The 24,546-nt window shown below is 49.5% G+C and overlaps 1 protein-coding gene across 1 annotated transcript; it reads right to left on the reverse strand.

The window, feature by feature from the left end:
- Window positions 1–4,645: 4,645 nt before the first annotated feature.
- On the reverse strand, window positions 4,646–23,410 carry PRKAR2A (protein kinase cAMP-dependent type II regulatory subunit alpha). Its single transcript, XM_075286918.1, has 11 exons — window positions 22,936–23,410; window positions 14,223–14,258; window positions 13,113–13,165; window positions 12,371–12,454; window positions 11,887–11,993; window positions 11,230–11,383; window positions 9,881–9,982; window positions 9,709–9,783; window positions 9,551–9,616; window positions 9,024–9,162; window positions 4,646–8,799 (listed from the first exon to the last, which is right to left on the reverse strand). The coding sequence occupies exons 1-11, from the start codon at window positions 23,204–23,206 to the stop codon at window positions 8,666–8,668; spliced, it is 1,221 nt and encodes a 406-aa protein (XP_075143019.1). The 5' UTR covers window positions 23,207–23,410; the 3' UTR covers window positions 4,646–8,665.
- Window positions 23,411–24,546: the final 1,136 nt, after the last annotated feature.

A 24,546-nucleotide genomic window follows, 5' to 3' on the forward strand; every position in this document is an offset into this window, starting at 1 on the left:
ATACACACAGTGATGTCACAGTACAGAGATAATACACACAGTGATGTCACAGTACAGGATAATACACACAGTGATGTCACAGTACAGGGATAATACACACAGTGATGTCACAGTACAGGATAATACACACAGTGATGTCACAGTACAGGATAATACACACAGTGATGTCACAGTACAGGATAATACACACAGTGATGTCACAGTACAGGATAATACACACAGTGATGTCACAGTACAGGGATAATACACACAGTGATGTCACAGTACAGGGATAATACACACAGTGATGTCACAGTACAGGGATAATACACAGTGATGTCACAGTACAGGGATAATACACACAGTGATGTCACAGTACAGAGATAATACACACAGTGATGTCACAGTACAGAGATAATACACACAGCGATGTCACAGTACAGGGATAATACACACAGCGATGTCACAGTACAGGGATAATACACACAGCGATGTCACAGTACAGAGATAATACACACAGTGATGTCACAGTACAGGGATAATACACACAGTGATGTCACAGTACAGAGATAATACACACAGTGATGTCACAGTACAGAGATAATACACACAGTGATGTCACAGTACAGGATAATACACTCAGTGCCGTCCCCCGCTATCACATGTAAGGCCCCTGGGTCTGGGTCCAGAGTCACACAGTTGTACATAGGGGCTGTATACACTAAGCAGTAGATTTGTAATTTTGGCTACTAGGACAGCGGGTGCGGCTATGGGGTGTGCAGTTTAGTAATCGCTACTGGCCCTGGAGCCTGAGGGGGCCCTAAGACCTCTGTAACATAAGAAATGACCAGTATACCGGACAGCACACAGTATCAGTGGGGCCCATTACTATATTCACATCTGGCCCAGGGGCGTCAGGTTACCCCTCTGTCTCTGAGATACTTGTGGTAGTAACTGCAGACCCTCTAGGACCCCCGGGTGAGTTATTAACGCTCCATATCTGATGCCCACCTGACTATAGGGAGGGGTACGAGGGGTCTCAGTGGATTGTATAGCCGCTAATACACACTGTCCTGGGCTGTCCTGTGTGTACAATAGGAGAGGTGAGCTCAGGACAGCAGGGGAGACCCCGCACACAATGTGGGATTATAGCCCTGGTCTCATGACTATATACTGTGACCATCTGATGATCCAGAATATTGGATAATTGGGCTACTAATAGAAATGTCAGCGCCACCCTTGTCCACAGGTTGTCTCTGGTATTGCAGTTCAGCTCCACTGAAGTGAATAGAGCAGATGTAGATGTCGGGGATCCCCTCCCCCCCCCTTTGATTCCCGTATATAGGCACTCGTATAGATCACTATGGCCTGTAACACACATGGAGGGTTGTCAGAGATGAATAACCCCCCTGACCCCTCATTATCAATATCCACAGTGACCGATAACATATTAGCAGTTCTCATGCCCTCGCACCTGTCACAACAGGGGTTAAAGCAAACAGCACATTGTGAGAGGGGAGCGCAGGTTAATGAATGGCGGCTGCAAATTTGTTCTGGTTTTCCTATTATGTGAAGTGTCATTGTTTTACACCGCGGCGTCCACTAACTAGGGCTTAAAGGGACAGAGATTTATCGCCGGGTCTGACTTATCCATCAGTGGGCTCAGGCTCTAACACAATAGCGGGGGAGGGGGCTAGGGTCTGTATGCTATGGATGTTGGACCCCAAAATCATATGATCTGACCTACCCCAAGACTGTAGGGCCCCGTCCTTCCTTCTCATTGCAGACAATGGTCACAGAGAAAGGTCCTGCCTGGAGGACCCCCCCCCCCCATTATGGTCTATGGGTAACACTATTAGCGGACAGGCTCTCAGGGTGACACGACGTGATCCACTAATAAGTCTGGAACCCTAGAACTTACAAGGAGAGATCTAACAGACTGAAAGTTTTAAAGCAAAATTTGCTAAATTTTTATTTTTTGGGAACTTCCATAGAATTCAATGTATTCCTATAAGACAAGGCTGGTGTAAGATGAGATCATGTGAGAGTACGGCTCCTTGTCCCATCAGCATGGTGTATGCCCGGGCCTGAGAATCACTGCAGGGCGCTCTGCTCTGACTGGGGTCAGGGGTGAGCGCGGTTTGGTGGGATAACAGCAATGTCCGCCTCGTCCTCTCACATCAGTCACCCTGTATTATCCGTAGGGGTTGTGGAGACCGAGGGAGGGGGCAGCAAATGCACCATGTAAGGATTCAACATTAACACCCAGCAGGACACTAAAATTTAGCACCAAACTTTTCTGGGGTCCTGAATGGCTTTCTTCTCCCAGTTATGTAGCGGGTCACTCCACTCATGACTTCTAGGGTCGGGCTATAAGGCTCCTTGCATCTAATACAAATGAATGGGGCAATAGAAGGCAATGGGAGGCTGAAAAACTGCACCAAGTACTTGTGACTATTACAGAAACCTCATCCGAAACCTGCGAGAAGTACAGAGTAGGTGCGGAGCCCCCAGGATCAGCCCAGGGGAGCGCGGGCGGCCAAGTCACATCCATCACCAAATCCAAAAATGCGGATAAACATGCAAAATAACAAGAAGTGCACCCAAAAAAAGCACAATGCGGGCGAACCCAACCTAGCAAGCGGCAGGAAGCTGCGTGAATATACTGCCCTCTAGTGTTCATTGCTAGGTACTGGAAGGTAGAGGAGCAGCAAAATCCAGAACAGATGGGGCAGCAGGGGATAAAAAGTAGGTAGATATACACACATACATACATATGCAAAAGAGTACACTGTATACAGGTAGATACATGAAAACCATGCACCAAGACCACCCCTCCACCTCCTGCTGGGGCCTGGGTCAGTAAGTTTCAGGCCTCAGATCTTATACATTGGCACGAGGTGTAGATGGGTTTATGTGAGGGCTCCATGGGCCCCGTGCAGCGAGGGCGCTGATCTAGGACCCGCTAGTTTTCTGATATTGTAAGTTTAGATAATAATGAATTTTACCAATTTCACAGCAAACACAACTGCTGCGCTGAGGAGACGAGGAGGAGGTGACCTGTCTTCAGAGCCTCAGATCTTCTCTCACATCTGTCATTCTTCTCCAGGACATGATCCCCGCACAGGGGCAGATGTAACAGACACTTCAGAACTCTGGGGCAGTTTAAGACTAGTCCAAGTTCACACGGTCTAAATTCTACACAGTATTGCGAGATCTGCCCCATACAGCGCTGTCTGCCGCCTGCGCCATTCTCTGTGTATCAGCCATGAGCACAACCGATGGCTACACATATCAGATCGCAGCAGAAACGCATCCCCGCTACTCACACAAAGTCCGCAGGGTTTTCCTCGGGGCTCCGGCCTTTAACTTTTTTTTGTTGCAGTTTTTTTAAGCCAAAAATGTCTACAGAAGGAAGAGGAAATATCTAACACCGGTGTCGGCAGCCTGCGGCTCTCCAGCTGTTGTACAACTACAACTCCCAGCATGCATACTCACTCTGCTGTTCTCGGCGCTCCATGGAAGTGAATGGAGCATGCTGGGAGTTGTAGTTTCACAGCAGAGTGCCGATATTGCTGAGCCCTGATCTAACAAGTTCTTCTGTGTCTCCGCTCCTGACACTGGCTGAAATAATGCAGTAAAATCTGCAAAAAAAAAACAAACAAAAAAACTGCGTTTCTGCAATGTGAGGCCTCAGCCTAATATTGTGGGGATCCCGCTCTCTGACCTGTTCATACCTGGACTCCTGACCTCAGATGATGGATCTGACCCCAAGACATCCGCAGCAGACCCTGTAGTCGCTCATTGAGGCCTTCATGGATCCGGTTATTCCAGCACATCCCACCAACAACCAGCAGGATTGGGATGTGGAGCCATCTTTGTCAGGTTTCTCATTAGTAGTGTGGCCGGGTCTTTTATCCTGATAAAGGGGGGCACTACCATTACAGGAGAGGGGGGGGGGCACTACCATTACAGGAGGGGGGGGGGCACTACCATTACAGGAGGGGGGGGCACTACCATTACAGGAGGGGGGGGGGCACTACCATTACAGGGGGTGCTTGGTCTGTGCAGTGTTTAGTAGGCAGTACGTGGCACAGGCCCTGAGGCTTATCTGCAGACCACTGCCCAGACAACCCACTATCTTCATCATCCTCCTCCAGGTCAGGGCCGTGCACACCCAGCTTTCCACATGATCTGTTGGTTTATCAGGCCAGTTTCTTCCATAGCTTCATGGTCCAGTTCTGCAGACACCTCCAGCCATGTTCAGGGGTCAGCACAGGCCCCCTGACCAGTCTGCAGATACTCGGCTCCCTATAGAGTGAGCAGTGACACCCTGTGTGTACTGACACCTATCATGGCTCCCATAGACTCATTGGTGTCCCATCCTTGCACCCCTTTTGGTAGGCACTAACCACTACGCACCAGAACACCCCACAAGACCGGCCATTTTGGAGAGGCCCCGCCCCAGTCTATCACCAATTGGCCTTGTCACAGTCCCTCAGATCCTTACACTTGCCCATTTCTCCCCAATATCCCGCCCCCTTGTCTCCAGATGAGGCAGCCGGGGGTCAGACATCACACTGCTCCAGGTTCACATAAATCCCCCCCCACCCCCATGACGACATAAGTGACGCCCCCGCCAGGTAGAGGGATGAAGCACGAGGCCTTGAATTGTCATCTTGCTTTATTTTAATAATCAAACATTGCATACTCAAATGTGTCATAAAATGGCGGACAGCTATACACGGAACCGAGCAATCTCACCGTATCCAATAACCCCAAAAATTCCAGAAAGAAAAAGAAGACGACAGAATATGTCATACAGTGCAGGGTGTCCGGATCGCAGCTGTGAATAGAAAAGACTGGAAGGAGCTGAATAAGATTATGTACAAGACGTCTCCAGAAGAATTTCGCCATTTATTAAGAAAACGTAAATCGCAGAAATCCCCTGGAAAGGAGCGGGTCATGTGACTGCGCGGGAAGTCCAATACTGATGGAGCCAAAACTGCTCTCCTTTCTCTTCTAAATACTGTTGGAGTGCAAAGGACAAGAAATCCCAAAAAAAACGGACAGAACCAAAAGTTTTTTGTTTCTTTAAAGTGGGTCTGCCAGGTGCACGCGGCGTAGGCGGCCATTTTGTGGGAGTGGACGACGTCTGCCATCTATCTGCTAGGACTTGGCGGCAGATCACCAGGACGGGGCCCCTTTAACTTAGAACTGATGCCTTAAAGGGACGGTCTATTGGAATACTAAACTGTGCCCCTTAGTACTTGGTCATGTGACTGTCAGGTAGCCAATCACAGTGACAAGACGTATTTGCGATCATGTGATTACCACATTAGCATAAAAACAAAGGGGTGGGTTTTAAAGGTAAAGGGTTAAAAGTTTAGATACCACCTACTAAACAGCCAATCAAGAGGCAGAAAGTGGTCACATGACCCGTCAGCCATCTGCACATGGTAGAATAGTCTGTAAGAGCCGCAGTCAGGAGACGAGGAGTCTTACTAGGATGCAAGGAGCCCTGGCCATCAGATCACAGTCAGTCTGGGCAACGTGGTTTGCATTTCCCAATCTGCCCATGTGCAGGAGCCTCCGACCTGTCAGAAAATGACAACGCCCAATACGCCCTGACAGTCACGCTGAGAGTTGTCATCCTATAAGAGGTTGGAAACTGCTGAAGGGGTTACAGGATCAAAAAAAGATGGCTGCCTCCTGTACAGCGCCACCCCTGTTCACAGGTTGTGTCCGGTATTGCAGCGTAGCTCACTATAGGTGAACGTCACAGGCAGCAATACAACAGAAAACCTCTAAACAGTTGCGGTGCCGTTTTAGGAAGAAGGCGGCCATGTTTTTTGTAACCCTTCACTAGAGCACCATATAGTAAGCCCAAACAAAATGGCCGCCTCCACCGTGCCGTAACGACAGCTACATTTGGATGCAACACAAAGATGACCAGTAGTAACACGTGGGGGCGCATTCACAGGTGAACGAAATCTGCAAAGCACTTAACACCTTGAGGTAGCTTCTTTTAGGCAGAAAGTCAGTTGTGTGTTGGTTTAAGCAAACGGGGGGAGAAAATAGAATAGAATAGTGCAGTTCACTTTTTTTTTTTTTTTTTTTTCTTCTTAAAACGCACACTAAATTCCGGAAGGCGCGAGACCCGGGGCCGCCCCCGCCATTCCTCCATATAGCCCTGTAAGCGTGAACTAAAACAATCGCTAGAAACCAAAAAGGAAGGCCTCAAGGAGAAAGAAAGACGAACGTGACAAGAACAGAAGATCATCCCGCAGCAGAAAACACGGCGGCAGGACCCCCACAGCTCAATGGAATAAACCAAAAAAAAATATTTTTTGAAAGATTAAAAAAAAAAATTTGGCAAAACCAGTTTACAAACACATGTCGATAACAAAAATCACAAGTTTGTCTGGAAACAGGAGAAGAATGGAGCGGTGACATTCAGAGGTTTTTTTGGATTTTTTTTTTTTGTCTTTTTTGTGCAGAACAAGTTTTGTGTTTCAACAAGAGCAAAGAAAAACAAAAAAAAAAAAACACTTTATATCGTAAATTGTTAAAATGTGAAATCTGTGCTGTGACGGTAAAAACAGAACTACGGCCGGCCAGGACACTTGTGACCCTAAAGAAGGGGGAGGGGAGGGGGGGGGGGGGGAGACAAGCTCCTTCACCGACAGCGTGACTATAAGCAGGATTAGGACCGGCCGATAACTCTCTCCCCTCCCCCCCCCGATACACGTTGCTGCTGAGCGCCCCCTATTGACCTCTCCGGTGTTTCTGTAGCCGTCTTAAGGGAGATAATAAAGCAACGCACAATGTGAATACGTCTCTAATAGCGGGCGTACGAGGTTAGTTATGGGGTAGAGGGAATGTTAGTACTTGGGGAAGGAGCAGACCAGGCAAAGATGGGAGTAGTCTGAAGGGTGGTGGGCGCATCCTCGGGCACTGGTGTAATGCTTAGGTCACGTTCCACCCTCAGATCATACAATAGCATCAGTCTTTACCTGGAGTGTTCCTTTAAGTCAGCTGGTGACAGACAGAAGGGGCGATCTCCAGCCGCAGCTCAGACGTCCTGCACACTGTCATTGCATTGAACAATTTTCTATCTATAGGCAACGGTTTAACCTTTCACACGAGACACGGACAGGTTGGATTATCCCATCGGTTCCCCCCGTCAGATGGTGTGGTGCAGCCCATGTTCACAATGTACCTCATTAATAGTCATGGCGTCTGGCTGGGGAGTCCTAAGCTCCACGACTGCATTCTCAGCACTACATGCACTAGGTAACTGGCTCTTCGCTGTCGTCAGTGTTACGTCCTGAAGGAGCCCATCGCAGTGATGGAAAGGCTCGTACGAGTCGGCATAAGGCACTAGGGGGGAATTGTACAATGCAGTCAGGCAGCTTAGTAATGAGGAGGGGGCGAGACCACCACAGGAGAGTAAGAACCTATGGGAACGTCTCTGTACTTATGGGCTGGGCCTGTAATGTCTCATCTGTAGGAGTCGGCAGGACCTTTCCCACCCGGGATCTCAGTCTGTAACGTAGGGACTACTCGACCCCCATGACTGCACAACTAACCGCTACACGTAAACGCACGCCGAGCGGCAGCCATCGATCAGGTGGGAGGATACAGGGATTGGCGGCATATTTGTATGCAAGAAGGAATCTCTCATACTCAACCCAAAGGGAGCGAAAAGGAATGCGAAGGAAATCCTGCAGATAAAATGTGTACCGTATCAAATCTGGGCAAGGGGAGGGGATCAATCTGACTGTAATAAATAGGTTCAAGTTAAAAGTCCTAAAACTAGTACATGGAGCCGCCATTGTGCTCTGCTGGAATGCAGGATCCCCACCGAGTGACACGGCCGATCCGGAGCACCATGGGGGGGGGGGGGGCGTATGTCCCCATACACAGAGCCGGACGGGGTCATTATCCTATAAAAACACCAGCTTCCTCTTATGGGACGGTTTATCTCACGCGGACGATTTTGGCCCCTGGAGGTTTTGCTAAAAATGGTGACGTAATACATGTAAAATATGAATAAAGTGATAAAAATGGGAGAAAGCGTGCGAATATATGATGTGATTATGTCAGCATTTACCGTAAGGGGCCAAGAAAACGCAGGATGTGTCACATGAGAATTACCCACTGGAGCGGGAGAGACCAGAATGGGGGGGGGGGGGTAATTGAGGCATTGGAAGGGTCTTGACAATCACAGTTTAGAAGGCCACAAAGCCAAGCACAGGTAAACCTCAGCGCCTATGCAGACCAGCGACTCCCTCGGCCATAGAAGTGAATGGTTCCTGCAGGGCCGGCCGGGGCTCAGGGTGGTGAATGGAGCGTCGTGCTGATGGAGCAGACCGCTGGGGGCTCGGGGTGGGGGGCAGTAGGTTTTATAATTCTATATAAAGGCACGTGTATAGACGGTCTAATAAAGGGATCTCAGCAGCAAAGTGATCGCACGGATCGGGCGTTTTCTATCCCGGCCTCTGGTGTTGGATTCTTCCATTTGTAATTTGTTTCCTAAAATAAAAATAAGAGAAAAAAAAATGCCCAAGACGACAGCAGTGGTGACTGCTCCAGGGGGCGCTCTTTGTCCCTCGTGTTGTATAGCTGACAGGAGGCTTGTGTCTGTGTCTTGAACAGAGAAGGCACTGAGGTAACATGGTGCCTACTTTCCCGGATCTCGGAGGTCCATACTAGAACCAAATAACGCCACCAGCTGCTCCTCATAATGTGTGATGTTCCTCTTCATAATGTCCATGCAGGGGCCCAGCAATCGCTCGAAGGCTTGCACATCCATAACTGAGAAGAGACAACACACAATATTATCCTCAGGATAGATCAGACCAGTGCGGGCCCGACGCCACCAACCATCAGCTAGGACTGACATCCCGTCCAGCAGTTAGGTGGCCCTTCTCCATATAGTGTAGTACTTTAACACCAGGTGGCGCCATACTACAGCCGTTAGTGTCTCTCCTCATCTCTATAAGCCACACAGTGAATATGACATCAGGGCTGGTTCTTACCTAAACACTTGACGCTATCTACAGCGTATGCAGAGGCAGCTCGGGGCTTGTTTGTAACGAGAGCAAGTTCACCAAAATACTGTCCTCTCTTACATCGAGTGATCTCCACCTCTTGGTTGCTTTCTTGGCTGGTCTTTGTCTAGAGGAGAAGGACATATATTATGTCTGGTGTCATACCCTGCCACATAATCACCTGATATATAAAGAAGTTATATAGGAGTTTGGGGGGAGTCTGACACCCAGCACCCCTACCCATCAGCTGACATAAGGGCAACGATGCCACAAATAGCAAAAAAAATCCAGGGGCTACATCTCAGCTCCCAATCAAAAGGGCAGGAAGATGCGGCAGAGACTTGGGACATATTTGGGGTTGGAGGTTGCTAATGACGGGCACCAGTAACGTCAGAGGGTTAGGACCCTTGGTGCTGTAAGTTCAGATCATTAGATAAGATTTGCAGCCATGATAGGTCTTATTCCAATGTTTTCTCTCTGGTGATGAGACCTCAGACACCCCCTCCCCCGCTTACCTTGCTTTTCATCATTATTTTTACTTCTCCAGATTCTACTATGTAGAAGCAGTCCGCCTTGTCACCCTAAAAAAAACATAAGATACATCATTATAATATCAGCCGTGATTGGTGGATGGCCCCCACTGGGGATCGGGTGCGGGGGTGGCGGCGCTCACCTGGGCGATAATTCGGTCTCCATCCTTATAATTCTTCTCACCTATTACATCCACAATTTTCATTCGCTCAGAAGGCTGAAAAATAATATGAATATTAATGTAGACAAAGCTGGAAAGGATCTCCTGGAAGGCAGAAGAGGAAGAGAGAAGAGAGCGGGCGGGCGGGTCTTACCTCTAATGACTTTAGAATGGGGACAGATTCTATAAAGATCTCGTACATCTTCCTTTTTTTGGCATTGTTCTTCAGAATTATTCTTCTGAAAGTCACTCGATCCTGGTGAAGAAGAAAAAAGAAAACATTCATGGCATTAACATTCAGGTCACTAGAGGCGGCCATGTGTGTTCTGTACCAGGGTCTGCACAGTCCTATGGGATTTGGGCTGGGTTCACCGTGCAGTGTCAGAGGTGACCCCGGATGTATCTAGAAGTGGCACAAACATGGAGCTTGGAAGGTCTTTGTAGCAGAAACACCGCAGTGGACTTCCATTTTGTCATGGCCACGCTGTGAACTCTCTTCAGAAGTTACAGGGCGGTTTTTGGCCTCACCCTGATCACAACTCACCAAGTACTATAAAGTAATCCAGCATTACAATCAATTTATAAGAGGGAATCTGCTAAGAACAAATAGAAGAAGGACAAGACCCTCCTGGTCTCTGGAAACCTTCATCTCTCCTCCAATCCCTTGGTATGACAGGTAACATGCCATTCCTCAGTCATCCACTAGATGGCGCTGTCTAACCACACAAGGCTCAAGTAACGTCCGACACGTGACAAAGCAATGTGCCAAAGATGGAGCGCGTCATGTGACGTCTCATCATCTTACTACACGTGAATGTATATTACAATACTGCATGAGGGTAGGACAAGACGCTGTATCGCTAAGTCGGCGAGCTGTATACTAGCGCCTGCTGATCATGTGATGCACGACTCTGAAAAGCAGCAGGAGGGCATTTTCCAATGTGCCCTGTTGCCAATGCTCCCCCTCATGGGCATTGCTGGGCACGGTCGTTTCCAACAGCTGAAGAGCCACAGACTACGGACCAGAGCCCTATACAAATTATTCCAGCTTTACCCATAGCCTTAAAAACTAAGACTTCTCCCTCGTACAATGGCCGACACCTAAAATGTGAACCCGTTGCTGCCTCCAGTAAATTTAATGAAGAGAATATTACAGGGAAAATTTAAAGTGGACCAGTCTGATGCCATAAATGTGCCATTTTCTTCATAATATGCTTTTTATTTATTTATTTTTATAGGTAGTAGGGAACATGGATGAATTTAAGCCTTGGCACGTCAGCGAAGTACAGAAGTCCTATAGGTGAAGAGCTATATAAGAGCCGCGTGCGCTCCCCCCCCCACACACACACACACACACCCACCCCCGATCTGTACAATTTCCTCTGTGATGTTTTATTGGTTTTCAGTGTGAGAGATAAGATCAGATAGTCAGAATGTCATCATATAGAGCAGAGCTGCGGTGAGTACAAGAGACAGATAAGACACCGCCATCCTTTTACTCACCAGGCCCCACAGTGCTCCTTCAGTTGTGGCTACAATCGTCGCAGCCCTCGGAGTGTTGTACATCAAGGCCAGCTCACCAAAACTGCCGTGATTATCGTATCTGCCCACGCAGCGGGACTGTCCGTCTCTAGCTACAAAAATGTCATACAGACCCCTGCAAGAAAACATCAAAGACTGAATGACTAAGGCCTGCCATCAGTGCATGCTATACGGCCTCGTACCATGAACTAGGATGGTGGAGCTGCAGGGCCGGTCACCAGAGGATAGAAGAGATTGCCTTTCCTCAGGCTAGGCCATAACATTAGACGGGTGAGGGTCCGGCTCTCTGCACTCCCACCCGTCCGCTGTATGAAGGGGTCTCAGCACTTGTGCGGCAGAGTCTTCAGGGCTCGTGGTCTGAGGACAGGCCATCAATTTTATATAGATATCGCTCCAGTGGAATACATCTATAGGTGACAACGTGAGCGAGGGGGTACAACAATGCAGACTATCCCAATAATTGCCTAAAGCATACAGAGAGGCCCATGGACAGGTTGGCGTGTGCACCAGAAACTCTCTCAGTACATACACTGAATGTGAACAGAGGCCAAGACATAGCTGAGTGAAAGGAACCCCAGACATCCCAGTCCTTGTATTTTAGGCCATAGAGACACTTACCTTTCAATAACATAGAAGTTATCGCCATCATCTCCCTGGTCTATAACATGTTCCTGAGGTTCTACTTTCCGCTCAAACATTGCATCAAGAACCTGAGAGAGCTGCTCCTAAAGGGAGAGAGCACAGACATGACATGAACCATCAGCGGGGCCACACCTAGCACAATCTTACACATCTCACACGTGGATACGGGCTTTGATTTGCTGAAGGGCTGCAGCGTATTTCACCCTCTAAAGAAACTGCATCAATTCTGCTGCAAATCCATGAGACCATGTCATAGACGTGCACAGTTGGCAGCCGGTACGATGTTACTCATCCCCTTCTGGGTATTTCGTGGGGCACAAAACATACAGAGGTCCCAATAACCCCACAGATCGCTCCTCAGGGCTGGACGATACCCAATAGCACATGACTCCCCCCTCCTTTGTGTGACATGGACAGACGGACACATCATTCATCTTGTTTTACTGAGGAGGAATCTTACCTGGTCAAGGTTCTTAAAGAGAAGAATATCTTTACACGCCTCCTGTAACCTACATCTCTGCTCATCAGTTTTCGGATGAACTACCTACAAATGAAAATATAGAAACTGTCAATGGACATAGTAGATGAGGTTGGATAAAGACTGAAGTCCGAACTATAAACCGATCAAGTTGATCCAAAGGAAGGCAAAAAAAAATCCCACAAAGCAACGGCCAAGTGCCGCAACTGCGGGGAAAAAAAAAACAACTCCAATTACAGCAATTGGACCAAGTCCCTGGATCAATATCCTATCCCAAAAAATTCTAACTCCCATAACCTATGATATTAGGATTCAAGAAAGTCATCCAGGACCCTCTTGAATGTGTTAAGTGATCAGACATGACATCTTGTGGTAGGGGGTTCCATAGTCTCTTACTGTAGAGAAGCCTCAGCTCTGGTACAACCTACTCCAGACATAGAGGACGTCCCCTTGTCAGATACCGGGCCTTAAAGCCCACTTCTTATTCATTTCAATGGGAGGCAGAAGTAAACATCCATCACTGATCCACAGGCGAGAGGAGAAGTGTCTGTTCCACCACCGGGACCCCCACTGATGAGGAAAACTGGGACACCCAATCTCCTGTGTGAATGGAGCAGTTGTGTGCATGAGGGACCAAGAGAACTATAAAGGTTCAAGGGGAATTTCCCTGAAGATTGGGCAGGACGATGGCAATAGGGTAACCCCTTAATGTATGTAGATTTACCCGAGGTTCTGTGTCTTCCTCATCTTCATCAGGGTTAAAGGCTTCAGCACAAACTAAGTGGAAAGAGTAAAAACAAAGGGTTAATTTCCAGTTTGGATGCGCTTACATGTATCACACTATCATGGCTGATTATATATATATTATATATATATATATATATATATATATATATATATATACATACATACACACACGTATATATCACATCTGTGCAGTCTCCAGTAACTAAGACAAAAAGAGGGGGCTGTCAGACACTATCTGGGGTCATATCGCCTGTCCATAAGTGTGTGCGCCCTCTATGGGTGACTCAGATAACTCCCCCAGTACTGTGGCCTTCCAGGTCTGCCATGTATCTTCATTACAGCTCTGTATCTAATAGGGGGAGAATCTCTTGGAGAAGCCCGAAATAGAAGGTGCAATGGAGGGCGCTAACAAGCCGCAGGTTGGAGCCGCGCGCTCCCCATTAGTGAACACGGAGGGCTCCTCTTATCAGAGGCCTTGCAGGAATAGAAGGTCACTCCGTCTGTTATCACAACCTCAGGATTCTGCCGCTACAGAACAAGCCGACATATTTCTTTTGTATTAGCCTTGAAAGCCAAGAAACTATTCCTCAGCAAGGTCAGAATGGAGCCGAGCGTCATGAGAACTGAACGCTCAGACACTGACGAATACAAAACCCTCACAGAATAAAGCAGAAAAGGAGGCGGCCATGTTGTCCTACTTCTACCAGAACAATAGTCCAGGTTATATAATCTTATTCAGACGTTTCTTTGGCTCTGTTCACACCAGTTTTCAGCACTACATAAGTGTTCTGTGGGATCGGACCAGAAAGACTAAACTTCTTATCCCGTGTGCGTCAATGGGGGGCCCCCTGACCCCATCACCACTGGTACTTCATTGGATCACGTTAACCCCTGCATGCCAGGGACACCCCACAGGCCTTGTTGTTTTCAGATGCTCTGACCCAGCCCTTGCCATCACAATTTGGCCATTTTCCTAATGACTCAGATACTTACATAGCTCAGCATCATAGAAGTGATATCTATATATTCTTAGGACCCCACCCGATGTATCGGCCACTATAGCCCTGTTCACACTGCCGTCACTCACCTGATACTCTTCTACTGTATCGATTTATGACCGGAGCTGCAAAACAAAACCAAAATCATCATAAGGGACAAAAGAAAAGCTCAAGCAAACAAAAAGGACAAGGTGACCGATCCCTGAACGTGCGGGAGTCACATGACCAGCCATAGGATTTATTACATTATATTAAACATAACTTATAATATCTCTAACAAAGCATGGCCACCGTCTCGCAAAGCCTGCACCATATTTGTCCACGGACCACGACTGCTGCTGGGTTTTTATTCACTCATTCCATTTCCCCTCTTTGTAGATGACAGTTCGGTTTCAGGCGTCTTAAGTTGTCAGCCAGGGCTCCTTGTCCGCCCAACACGTGTGAAGTATGAGGGGCTTCCCCTTGTACAGAATAAGCACACGGCGGTGAGGGTGCCGGGGAACAGACCATCTAAGGCCAGCAACACTGCAGCCACCAACCTTCCCTTATATACCGAGCAGGGGGCCGTACGCTCGGCTTGGATGACATGCAGAACATCGCACTAAGGCGAAGGTCTGCAGCATCTGCCGTAGTCACATTATCACCATGCAGCAATGAGTGCACCCCATTATTTTATAGGGTGCAGTGGCCAGTCAGTAGGCACAGTACTATATTCGTCACCACACATGGACAGATATGGCGGCACACCTGCTGATATACTCTGACACAGGCAGGATCCTTCATCTACTGGTGAACGTAACTCCCCCAGACAGACAAGCGCCTCCAATTTTCATGACCCGATTACCAAAGCCTGAGTGTGTAGTACGTATTCACACAGAGCAGACAATGAGCTGAGCTGCAATACCAAACACTGACACTATACGGCGCTGTGCTGGGTGTCCTGTACAAAGGCCGGGGCGCTCACCCACAGTGCTGAAGATTGCTGGGGCCAGGGACCGCACCCCTCATTCTTGGGGGTCCCAGTGGTTGGAGCCCCACTAACCCTTCATACCAGATGTCCTAAGTCTATGTACATAGAAGCACAACAACCCCCACACAGTGCGAGCACCAGGCTGCGACACAAGGACAGAACTCGCCAGATCTCCGACCAGGACGATGACATTATAACCCAGGGGCTGACGCTTATAACATGACAGGTATGGGACGGATCCGCCATGCTGCCAGTTTACTGGAACAATCCTTGTCTTACAGGTCAGGATTAATGTTCCCTGTTTTTTGCTCCTCCGAGGAGAACATGTTTGACACAAGCGTGAAAGGAGAAGAAAGAAGAAAGTGAAGATGTAATTGCTCCATTTACAGCTAATGAGTCATCACATGACGGCGCGCAGGAGACATCAGGATGTAACATATGGGGGAATACTGAAAAGCCCCAGAAACGGGAAAGTGCATTCACTGCAGGGTCACACCTACTCGCATTTTTGACACCGTTCCAAATCTTTACATAACATTTTACGTCTAGAGAGTCACCTTATAAAAGCAGTGTAGTCTGTACTGAGGCAGAAGAGACCGAAGGGGGGGGGGGCAGACATCTGGGACCCCCACCAGATCCTTAGAATGAAGGGGCTGCAGCACTAGTCTGTCACTGAGCTCGGCCCCCTGTAAAGTAATATCCACATTATTACTCATCTTGTGCCTTATCTTTCTCCTTACTCCTATGTGACCTAGTAATGAGCACAGCGTATAGCGGCACATACGTATGGTTAGTCCACATATAAGGAAACCCTGCTCCCAATTTGAGATCAATATTTGTCTTCATAGATTTCCACTTCCGTCCTGGAATGAACAAATACCCGGTTGTCATGGAGCGGCAGGAACGCTGCAGCGACGGCCCCGGCCTGACTCTCTAGTAACTATAGCTGCAGAGCCCTCGCTGCACAGCCATCACATACTGAACAGACATATGTCACCTCATCTGCCAACCATCACAGCGCCTCGCTATATACATCGCTGGAGGAACGCTGCAGAGGCGCAATATGCTGCAGGACTTATTTGGGCCATGTTTGGGTGGGTTATACTGGTGAAGCCTATGTAGATCCGTCATATACAACCTGCGGCATTCCCACCACGCAGCAGCAGCTTGGCAGCACAGGAGCTCAGCTTGGATCTTTCCTATAAGTCACTAAGGAGAAGAGGCGCCCGGCAGCTGCTTATCCTACACAGGGACAGGATGGAATAACCCGGGCGGCAGCAGCGGCGCTATCACCTGTGACTGACGTATCTCTGCAGGTTGCGCAGTCATTGAGGGAACTAAATGCAAATCCCTGTTGTATCCTTGTATCTAGGTAATATTCCCCGATATCCTCTATTAAAGGCGCGGTGACGCACTGGATCCCCAGAACGACCTGCAGCCACCCACACAGCCATGCTGAGCCATCCAGAGCTGATCAAAAATTGATCCGCCATTTCTCTTTTCAGCCGATACGCTGCTTACTTGACAGCGAGGTTACAGGCCTGATCAATAACTGGAAAATCTGGGCGTAAATGAGAAGAATCGGACAGTCACAATGGGGACCTATTCGGGGTGTTCAGGCAAGTTCACACAGAGGAATCTGAAGTGGATTTTGAGGATATTGTCTATGGACACTTCTTTCCTTCAGAGCTGAAACAGACGCAGACGCCGCGGTGCAAGGATCAGTCCCTAACACCAATGAATGTGAAGCTGATCAGCAGCAGAAACCACGCACGCAGCGCTTCAGGTCTCCACAAGGGCCAGAATATGGGGAGGAATCCAAGGCAATAGACCACCCCAAATTCTCCAAACTCCTCTGCTTGAACTTACCCTCACAATCCGTCTACCCCCGACATCTACCTGCTGATGTTTGGAATCGCCTTCCTAAAGGCTATGCAAGGAGATGTTTAGTTAAAAATGACTTTTCCCAATGATAGCCCCTTTAAGGAAATGAATAGGTTGTCATAAGGATGTTATAAGGACATTGGGACATGATAAGGAGGGGAGAAGTTCCCTGCTCAAAACCCCCTCATTTGCCAAAAGGAAGAGCCATTTATTATGACCAGTTTCATTGAATTACATGGAAAGCCATTCATATAAGTGGCCACTGGGTAATGCTACATTTGTCCCACAGGGGGCATGTATGGGTAATGCCTGCAGGGAACAGGACCCGGGATGATCAGCTGATCCCCTCACACACACATTCTGCCGGCGCTGGAGCTTTTAGTGCTTTATCCTGAGGTGTGATTCGGGATATAATAAAAAATAGATTAACTATTACGGATTTGACTTCCCAACCTGTAGAAACGCCCGGGTGCTGTGAAATACAAAGCTGCAGTCCAGAAAGAGGAGCGGGTAATGCCCGAGACAGTCACCAGCTCCTAAAACAAGGTGAACAGGGGGTGAAGCAGACACAGGAGCGGTCACCAGAGACTCGGGAGGGGTCCTGACTGCACCCCATGGAGGATGTAAGGAGACATCAGGATCTGGAGGCTGGATATCAGCCGGCCCAGGCTCAAGGGGTCTGGCAGCAGCTTATTCCTTTCTTCCCATTGAAAAGACATGCACTCTTGGCTGCCTCCTTTAGGAGCCACTTAGAATAGCAGCCACAAGGATTATTGGTCTCGGACTAAGATGGTGCCACTATATATGGCTGGCTGTAACCTGGAACTGATAAGATTTGCCATGTAAGACCATTTGCAAAGGTTGTGCCCTGTTTTACTTGTAATCCATTGAGTCAAAAATGCTGCCAATCTCCAAGAGGACTTTAAAGGGGTTTTCAGGACCCCCAACGACCAGACTGCACTACTTACCGACCACAGCCTCGTACCTACAGTGGTTGTGCTTGGTATTGCAGCTTAGACCATTCATTTGAAGTGGACTAAGCTGCAACCAGGTCATGTGACCAATGAACGCAACGGCACAGCCTATGATGGGGGGGGGGGGGGGCATTGGTACTTCAAACACTTGAGCAGCAGGGGTCCTAAATATTGGATATTAATTTTACAATCTAAGAACAGGTTTTAATCCCTTCTACAGTCCCTTTACTCTCTAGAGAGATAAACCATTACCATGCCTGTGTTCACACAATGCAGCCACACGCATTTCCCAATCCCTGGAATTTGTTTAGCAATTTCTTCCCCTCGTTTCAGAAATAAAAGACCGTGCCTGCAATAAAAACTGCACCAGTGTGAATGTGGACGGATGAACAAGATCTTCCCAAACCATCCGCAGCAGAAATAATCTTCACTAATGCAAATGTAAGCTAAGCCTCCGAGTCAACAGATCCTGAACAAAGCCGCAGTGTAACAAGTACAAGTCTGTGTGTAAACACAAGGCCGGGTATGAGAGCGCGACTACCCCCGGGATCACCAGAGCATGGAGCACATAGGTGGGAGCCGTACAAGGCTCCAGATCTGCTGCTGTGGACTCATCCTCAGGCCATTCACTACAGCCATTAAAGTCAAATCATCTCTTAAAGGGATTGTCTAAAAGTTGATATAAGGATAAGTCATCAATATAAGACTAGTGGGCGTCTGACACCAACCTGGAAGTGCACGGTGTACAGAGGTGGAAGCCGATAGCGCCATATACTGAGTAGCGGCCACTACGGCTCAGCCCTATCCGTCAGACTGTACGCAGTGGAGCCCACGTAAGATGAGATCACCAACCACCTCATGCGAACGATCCCGGGATCCCCTGATGGTTGGTGTCAGAGGCGAGAAGGATTAGACTGCTGGATTTCAGCTTCCCAAACCTTCTGTTCTCAGGGTAGATTATCCGTCTGAGTGTCTGCAGTGTATGGCGGCCTCAGTCTGCTGAGTGCAACAGAATAAAACAATGGAGACAACTAAGAAGATTGTGGCCGACTCCAGACAATGCACAGACATAAGACACAGCTAATACACGGGAGGTTTATAGTTTCAATCATTAGGACGGGACCTCTAGTTTACCCAGATTTATGACCCCTCCATGCTCCTAAAACCAACCACATACCATAAAGACCTATAGCCGACTGCTGACGTCACCCGCACCATAGGAATGCACTGGAGGTTATAGGATGTCACCAGGCTCTTAAAGGGCAGCTAAACAGGAAAAAAAACAAAACTCTGCAAAGTCCCATCCCATAAGACACCGCCCCGGACTCCAATCTGCTCTGTATACAACCGAAAAACTGAGGAATTCAATCTAGACGTTCCCCCAGCTGCTGAAGACCTGTAGGCCCAGACAGGAGGAACTCTCCACGGACAGCTGTCGTATACACTAGTATATAGCGAGCTGCCCAGGATCTGACAGGAGAACGCTGCTTAGTACTGAGGAGTTAAAGCAGAGCGAATATGTCATGGAGCCGTCCCTTTAAGACATCAGCGCTGGCGCTTTGTAAACATGAACCCTCTTGTGCAGTTTACACAATGTACAGAACAGACCTAAATATTTATCAGCACATCCTGGCCTCCCCCTATAGGCCCCGCGCAGAGGACTCTCCCTGCCGGCCTGCGACAGCTCAGGGGTTCTGATATCAGGATGCCAATGTGGCCGCCAGCTCCCGGCCTTTATCTAGAGAGTGTCACATGCCCTGTTACAAGGACTCATTAGCGCCTGGTGATGGTGAGAGGGGCACGTCAAGGTGCCAGGGCAGATAACGCCATATCAAAGGCTGCAAATACCTTGATAGCTCCGTCACAGTAGTATGAAGGTGGGCACAGCAGCGGGCACAGACCTCAATCATGTAACTTGCCATACAGGGCACCACGCTCCAAGGGTTAAAGCTGAAGAGTCACATAGCACTTCATCTAGGGGAATTAGGAAGATGAAAGCCGGCAAATATAATTACCGACTACCATATGGCACTCCGCTGCCAGGCCCTTTAATTATTAACATGCCAACAGGCTGGGAGACTGAGGTTACAGATCACAAAGAGGTGATGAGCAGAGGGCACCGGGCCCACAACAAAGCACGGCCTCACCCTCCATGGCGACCTTTCAGGGGACAGCCTGGACAACAATACATCAGGAGATATATCAGATAACACAGGACAGGAAGCGCCCACGATACCCGCAACGGGCACCAACCTGGAAGCCACACACTTAAGGGGGATATTCCTCACAAAGACAGCTGAGACTGGAACGGAGATGTTAAACCTAAGCCCTCCCTGGTGTGGCGTGGAACCCATAGGTGGCGCTCTATCTCACCGCCCATCGCACCATGTCTGACATGGGCATGGGGGATGGTGCCTAAGGCCGGGCTCACATCCGTAGTAGTAGTCCGCCAGGCGCAGACTAGTCTAAAAATTGCCAGATAAAAAAAAATCCTATATCCCGGACTTGATTGTGCAGGGATTTCAGTGACGGACCTCATTATATGGAGTTCCCTTGGTGTCCACTATTTTATTGTTTCACGTGTCCATTCTTCTAGTCCTCCGATGGACCAGAACAGATAGTAAGAGGCCGGGGTCATGGGAGGTGGTGTGGAGGCCAGAGCTGAGACAGCGCCACCTACAGGATCCACACCAGGCCAGGGACAACCCATGGAGATTAGAATAGAAAGCTTAGTGGAGAATCCTAGAATAATATAATATATAATGTCACAGATGACGGGGCCATATCCTGATAACCGAACTTGTGGTCGGCCATATATTTCCTGCACGGGTAATACATGACCGGGCCAAGCAGCCGTCCTACTCATCTGAATGGGACCTGGAGAAATTTAGGAACAGAATCAACCCCATTCAGATGAAAGGGACGAACAGAAATATCTGCAATAAAACTGCAGTGTGCGAATACACGCAAGACGCTCAGTACACTCACTGAAGCTAAAGACGGATACGAGAGCTTACAATGACGTGCGAGCACTGGCTGGGCTACAACGCTACGCTTACCTGCACGTGTCGGATTTTTTATGACCGTGCCATAGGAAGCCATCGCGGTGGCGTGGCAGCAGTCCGGAGATTTCACCGTGACCTGCGCGCTATGGTGTGACCTTATCCTACCAGCACATCAGCCCCACATTACTAGATGAGCTGTGCAAATCCCCGGACATCCACTAGGCCACACGTCCCATGTGACGTACATCGCCAGAATTACACTGCAGCAGTCATCCCTACAGTACAGTTCACACAGTGCAACACATGAATCAGCTCTCCATACAGCATCTGCTGGTATAAAAGGACCACAGACAATGGGAGCAGCCCCCACAGATCAATACTAGCCAAAATTACAGGAGCATTGATGAGCGCCCCCTCCCCCCAAGGCCATCAGTAATAATAACAAGGGACGGGATGACAGCGCTGTCACTGGTGACATACAGATCAGCGCTGTCACATTATATACCCGACAGTCACTAATCACAACCCCCTCCCCTGTAGTGCGAGAACCACCTGTAGCCCCCCAGCCTGACGCCAACCACAGATACCAAGACGGCGCCCCAAGTGGCCCTAAAGATGGAAGAGATTCTGGGAACACAGGCAGATCATTGGTGTGGCCCCTCACCATTGAGCACATCACCTCTGCCCACATGGACAATCTAAAAGAAATTGGCGGGATGTAAATACAACCATAGACATGGCAATAGTCAGCATGCATATGGCAGCAAGACAGCAGACGAAGTGTTAAAGGGGTTAGCCAGGCAAACTGGAGGGGGGGGGGGGGGAATCAATAAAACAGACCCATAATCCTGCACCCCAAGTCCTCCATTCTGACATTGGGTTTCCCGTCCATGCGATGTATGAAGTGACTCAGGTGTCAGCTGCAGTGGCCACACAAAGGGTACGGGTGCCCACCGAGGTCAGTGATTGGGGCAGGGGTCACTCGAGCCGCTTCACACCTGGCCAATATGATGGACCGGGAGGGTTCGGGGGCTTGACGCCAGAATAGAGGACCAAGGAAGGCCATTATTGCTTCCCCCCCTTACTGTTCTCCACTTTGTATGGAACACCCCTTTAAGGAACTCCTCAAGTACTCCACCGTACAAACTTAAAGGGGTCCTCCTGACCAGCCGTGTCATTCACTTGTGCTGTAGGGAGGAGGCAGGGAATTCCTAGAAGGGGACACAACACTATGATCCCCCCCCCCATGGTCAGGAATAGTTGGGGTCCCCCCACAATAATACAATACATACTGGTGCAGATCTCTATGGGAAATTCATCACCACAGAAAACTGTCTTATTTAAAGGGAACCTCCACATAAAGCCAACCAACCCGCGTGCCAGACAATCCCCCAATGGATGTTCCCCTGCAGCACCCCCACAGGAGACACCAAGCACTGCACCCATAGAATTAATTATGTATATCAAGGATAGGTCAGGTCCTCCGGGGTAAAAGGGCGCCTTACAGAAGAGGGGATCCCCCAAAACCTTACTAATCCCAGGACAACCCCTTTAAGGCCGATGTTACATCACATTTATGGCTTATTATAACTGGGGACGAGGACAGGAGCGTATAGAAGGGTCAGGGCACAGCATAGGGACCCCCGGGAATATACCTGTAGGTGCCATCGATCAGACGAGGGGGCATCTTAAAGGGGAAGTGCACCCAAATACAGTGTGACAGGAGCCGGGACTTCCCCAATACAAGGAGCAGATTTTTGGGGGTCCAGGGTGAAATTTTTTTTATTCAGTCAGGTTTAGCATTCAGGTGTGCACTTCCCCTTTAAGAGTCCCCTGGCAGGCTGGGAGGTTAGGGGTTAATTGTCAGAGCAGTCTGACAGGTCGGGATGACTGACAGCTGTGAGGTTCTGCAGCAGCAGCAGCGCCCCGGCCATCAGGGGCCTCGGGGCCCGGTCTAGGGGCCTCTTACGTTCAAAGTCAGAGTCGTCGTCGTCCTCGTCGTCCTCCTCCTCGTCGTCCCCGTTGGACTCGGTCTGCATCGGCTCCCCGTCAAAGTTGACCCCGCGGCAGTGAGGCCGCTGAGCTGCGGCAGCCCCGGCGCCATCCTGCAGCCGCTTCTCCTGGAGCCGGGTGAAGTAGTGCACGGCGAAATCCACCAGATCGTGCGGTCTCTGGCGCAGAACCTCCACCGTGTAACCCTGCAGCAACTCCGTCAGGCCGGGCGGGATCTCGATGCTCATCGTCCCCCGGGGGGCTGCTCCGTCACCGGCTCTTCTGTAGACACGGACCGGAGGAGTCTCGCCCTCCCTTCGGCGGTGAACCCCCCTCCCTCCCCCCTGTCACACACGCACGGAGGCCGCTGGGGGGGATGAGGCGGAGGCGGCGGCGGCGGCTCCGGGGGCTTCACCTCACACACAGCCTAAAAGGACCGGCAAAGCGCAGCGCGCACTGATCCTGCTAAACCAGGAGGAGGAGGTGGAGCGGCCCCGGGTGTGCGCACAGCGGGAGGGCGGGAAAAAGGGGGCCGGCCTATTGGAGGAGAGGGAGGGACGCATCACTGACGTCAGCAGCATTTCTTCCGCAGGGACTCATTTTTTTTTTTTCCTCCCAAGCCTGAAGAAGAGTAAGGGGCGTGGCGAGGAGACCTCATCTACATGCAAAGACCACGCCCTTTCTTGTTGATCCAATCACGTAGAGGCCTTTGGCGAGCAGCCACGCCCTTTGACGTCAGCACTAGCTTTTGGCCTTGAGAGCTGTGTAATCAGTCAGTGCTGGTTGTGCTGTGGGCCGGGGCAGTGGCAGGCAGTGAGCTGGCAGGAGGACTACAAGGCTCTGCAGCCCTGCTGTCATCTTACAGGGTGATGGGAACCCCTAATGGGAGGGGGAAAACTCAGGCAGGGTGGGGGGAAATAAAAAATGAAGGGGCGCTCACCTACCAATGGCCACACCAAAGAGGCAGGTGACCGCTCTGACCTCAGAGGTGACATGTTGGGTGTTAGTGATGTCATCGGTACCCATCATGTGACTGCTGATGCTGCAGCGATCACCAGAACCAGCCTGCACTGTACAGGCGTGGGATAGAATGGGGCCCAGGGGTCTCTAGGTTGCCGCAGTCACCGTATATTGAGCCCCTGACCAACACCGGACGTATCATAAACTGACGACTGTCCAAAGTGTTTTTTGCAGGTTCCCAGTGGAGATTTATGGGGTCGTCCCGTGGTGTTATCCCAATCTGGCGGGGCATGCCATTGGGGTTACTCCAGGGCACAGGCGACTATCTAAAGAGCAAAATTTGTGTCGTTCCAGGAGTCTGTTTGGGTTGGTTGCCATCCAGTGACTATTGCCGGGAGCGATGCCTCTGTGACCAGGAGGGGTACCCGCCCGATCATGTGATGTTTCTTGTGACTCCGCCGTATCCCACATGCTCCCACCTGTATCAAACTAAGTAAAGTCTCCGATACAAAAGAGAGTGTCTGGAGGTCTCTGATGTAGGAGACACCACTGTCTGAGGCACTAAGTGAAGGTGGCATGACTTGGAAGGACATTGCCAAGTCCAAGAGGATCCAGGAGGAGTGTAAGG

Source organism: Leptodactylus fuscus, chromosome 9 (genome assembly GCF_031893055.1).
Source record: "Leptodactylus fuscus isolate aLepFus1 chromosome 9, aLepFus1.hap2, whole genome shotgun sequence".
Classification (NCBI taxonomy): domain Eukaryota; kingdom Metazoa; phylum Chordata; class Amphibia; order Anura; family Leptodactylidae; genus Leptodactylus; species Leptodactylus fuscus.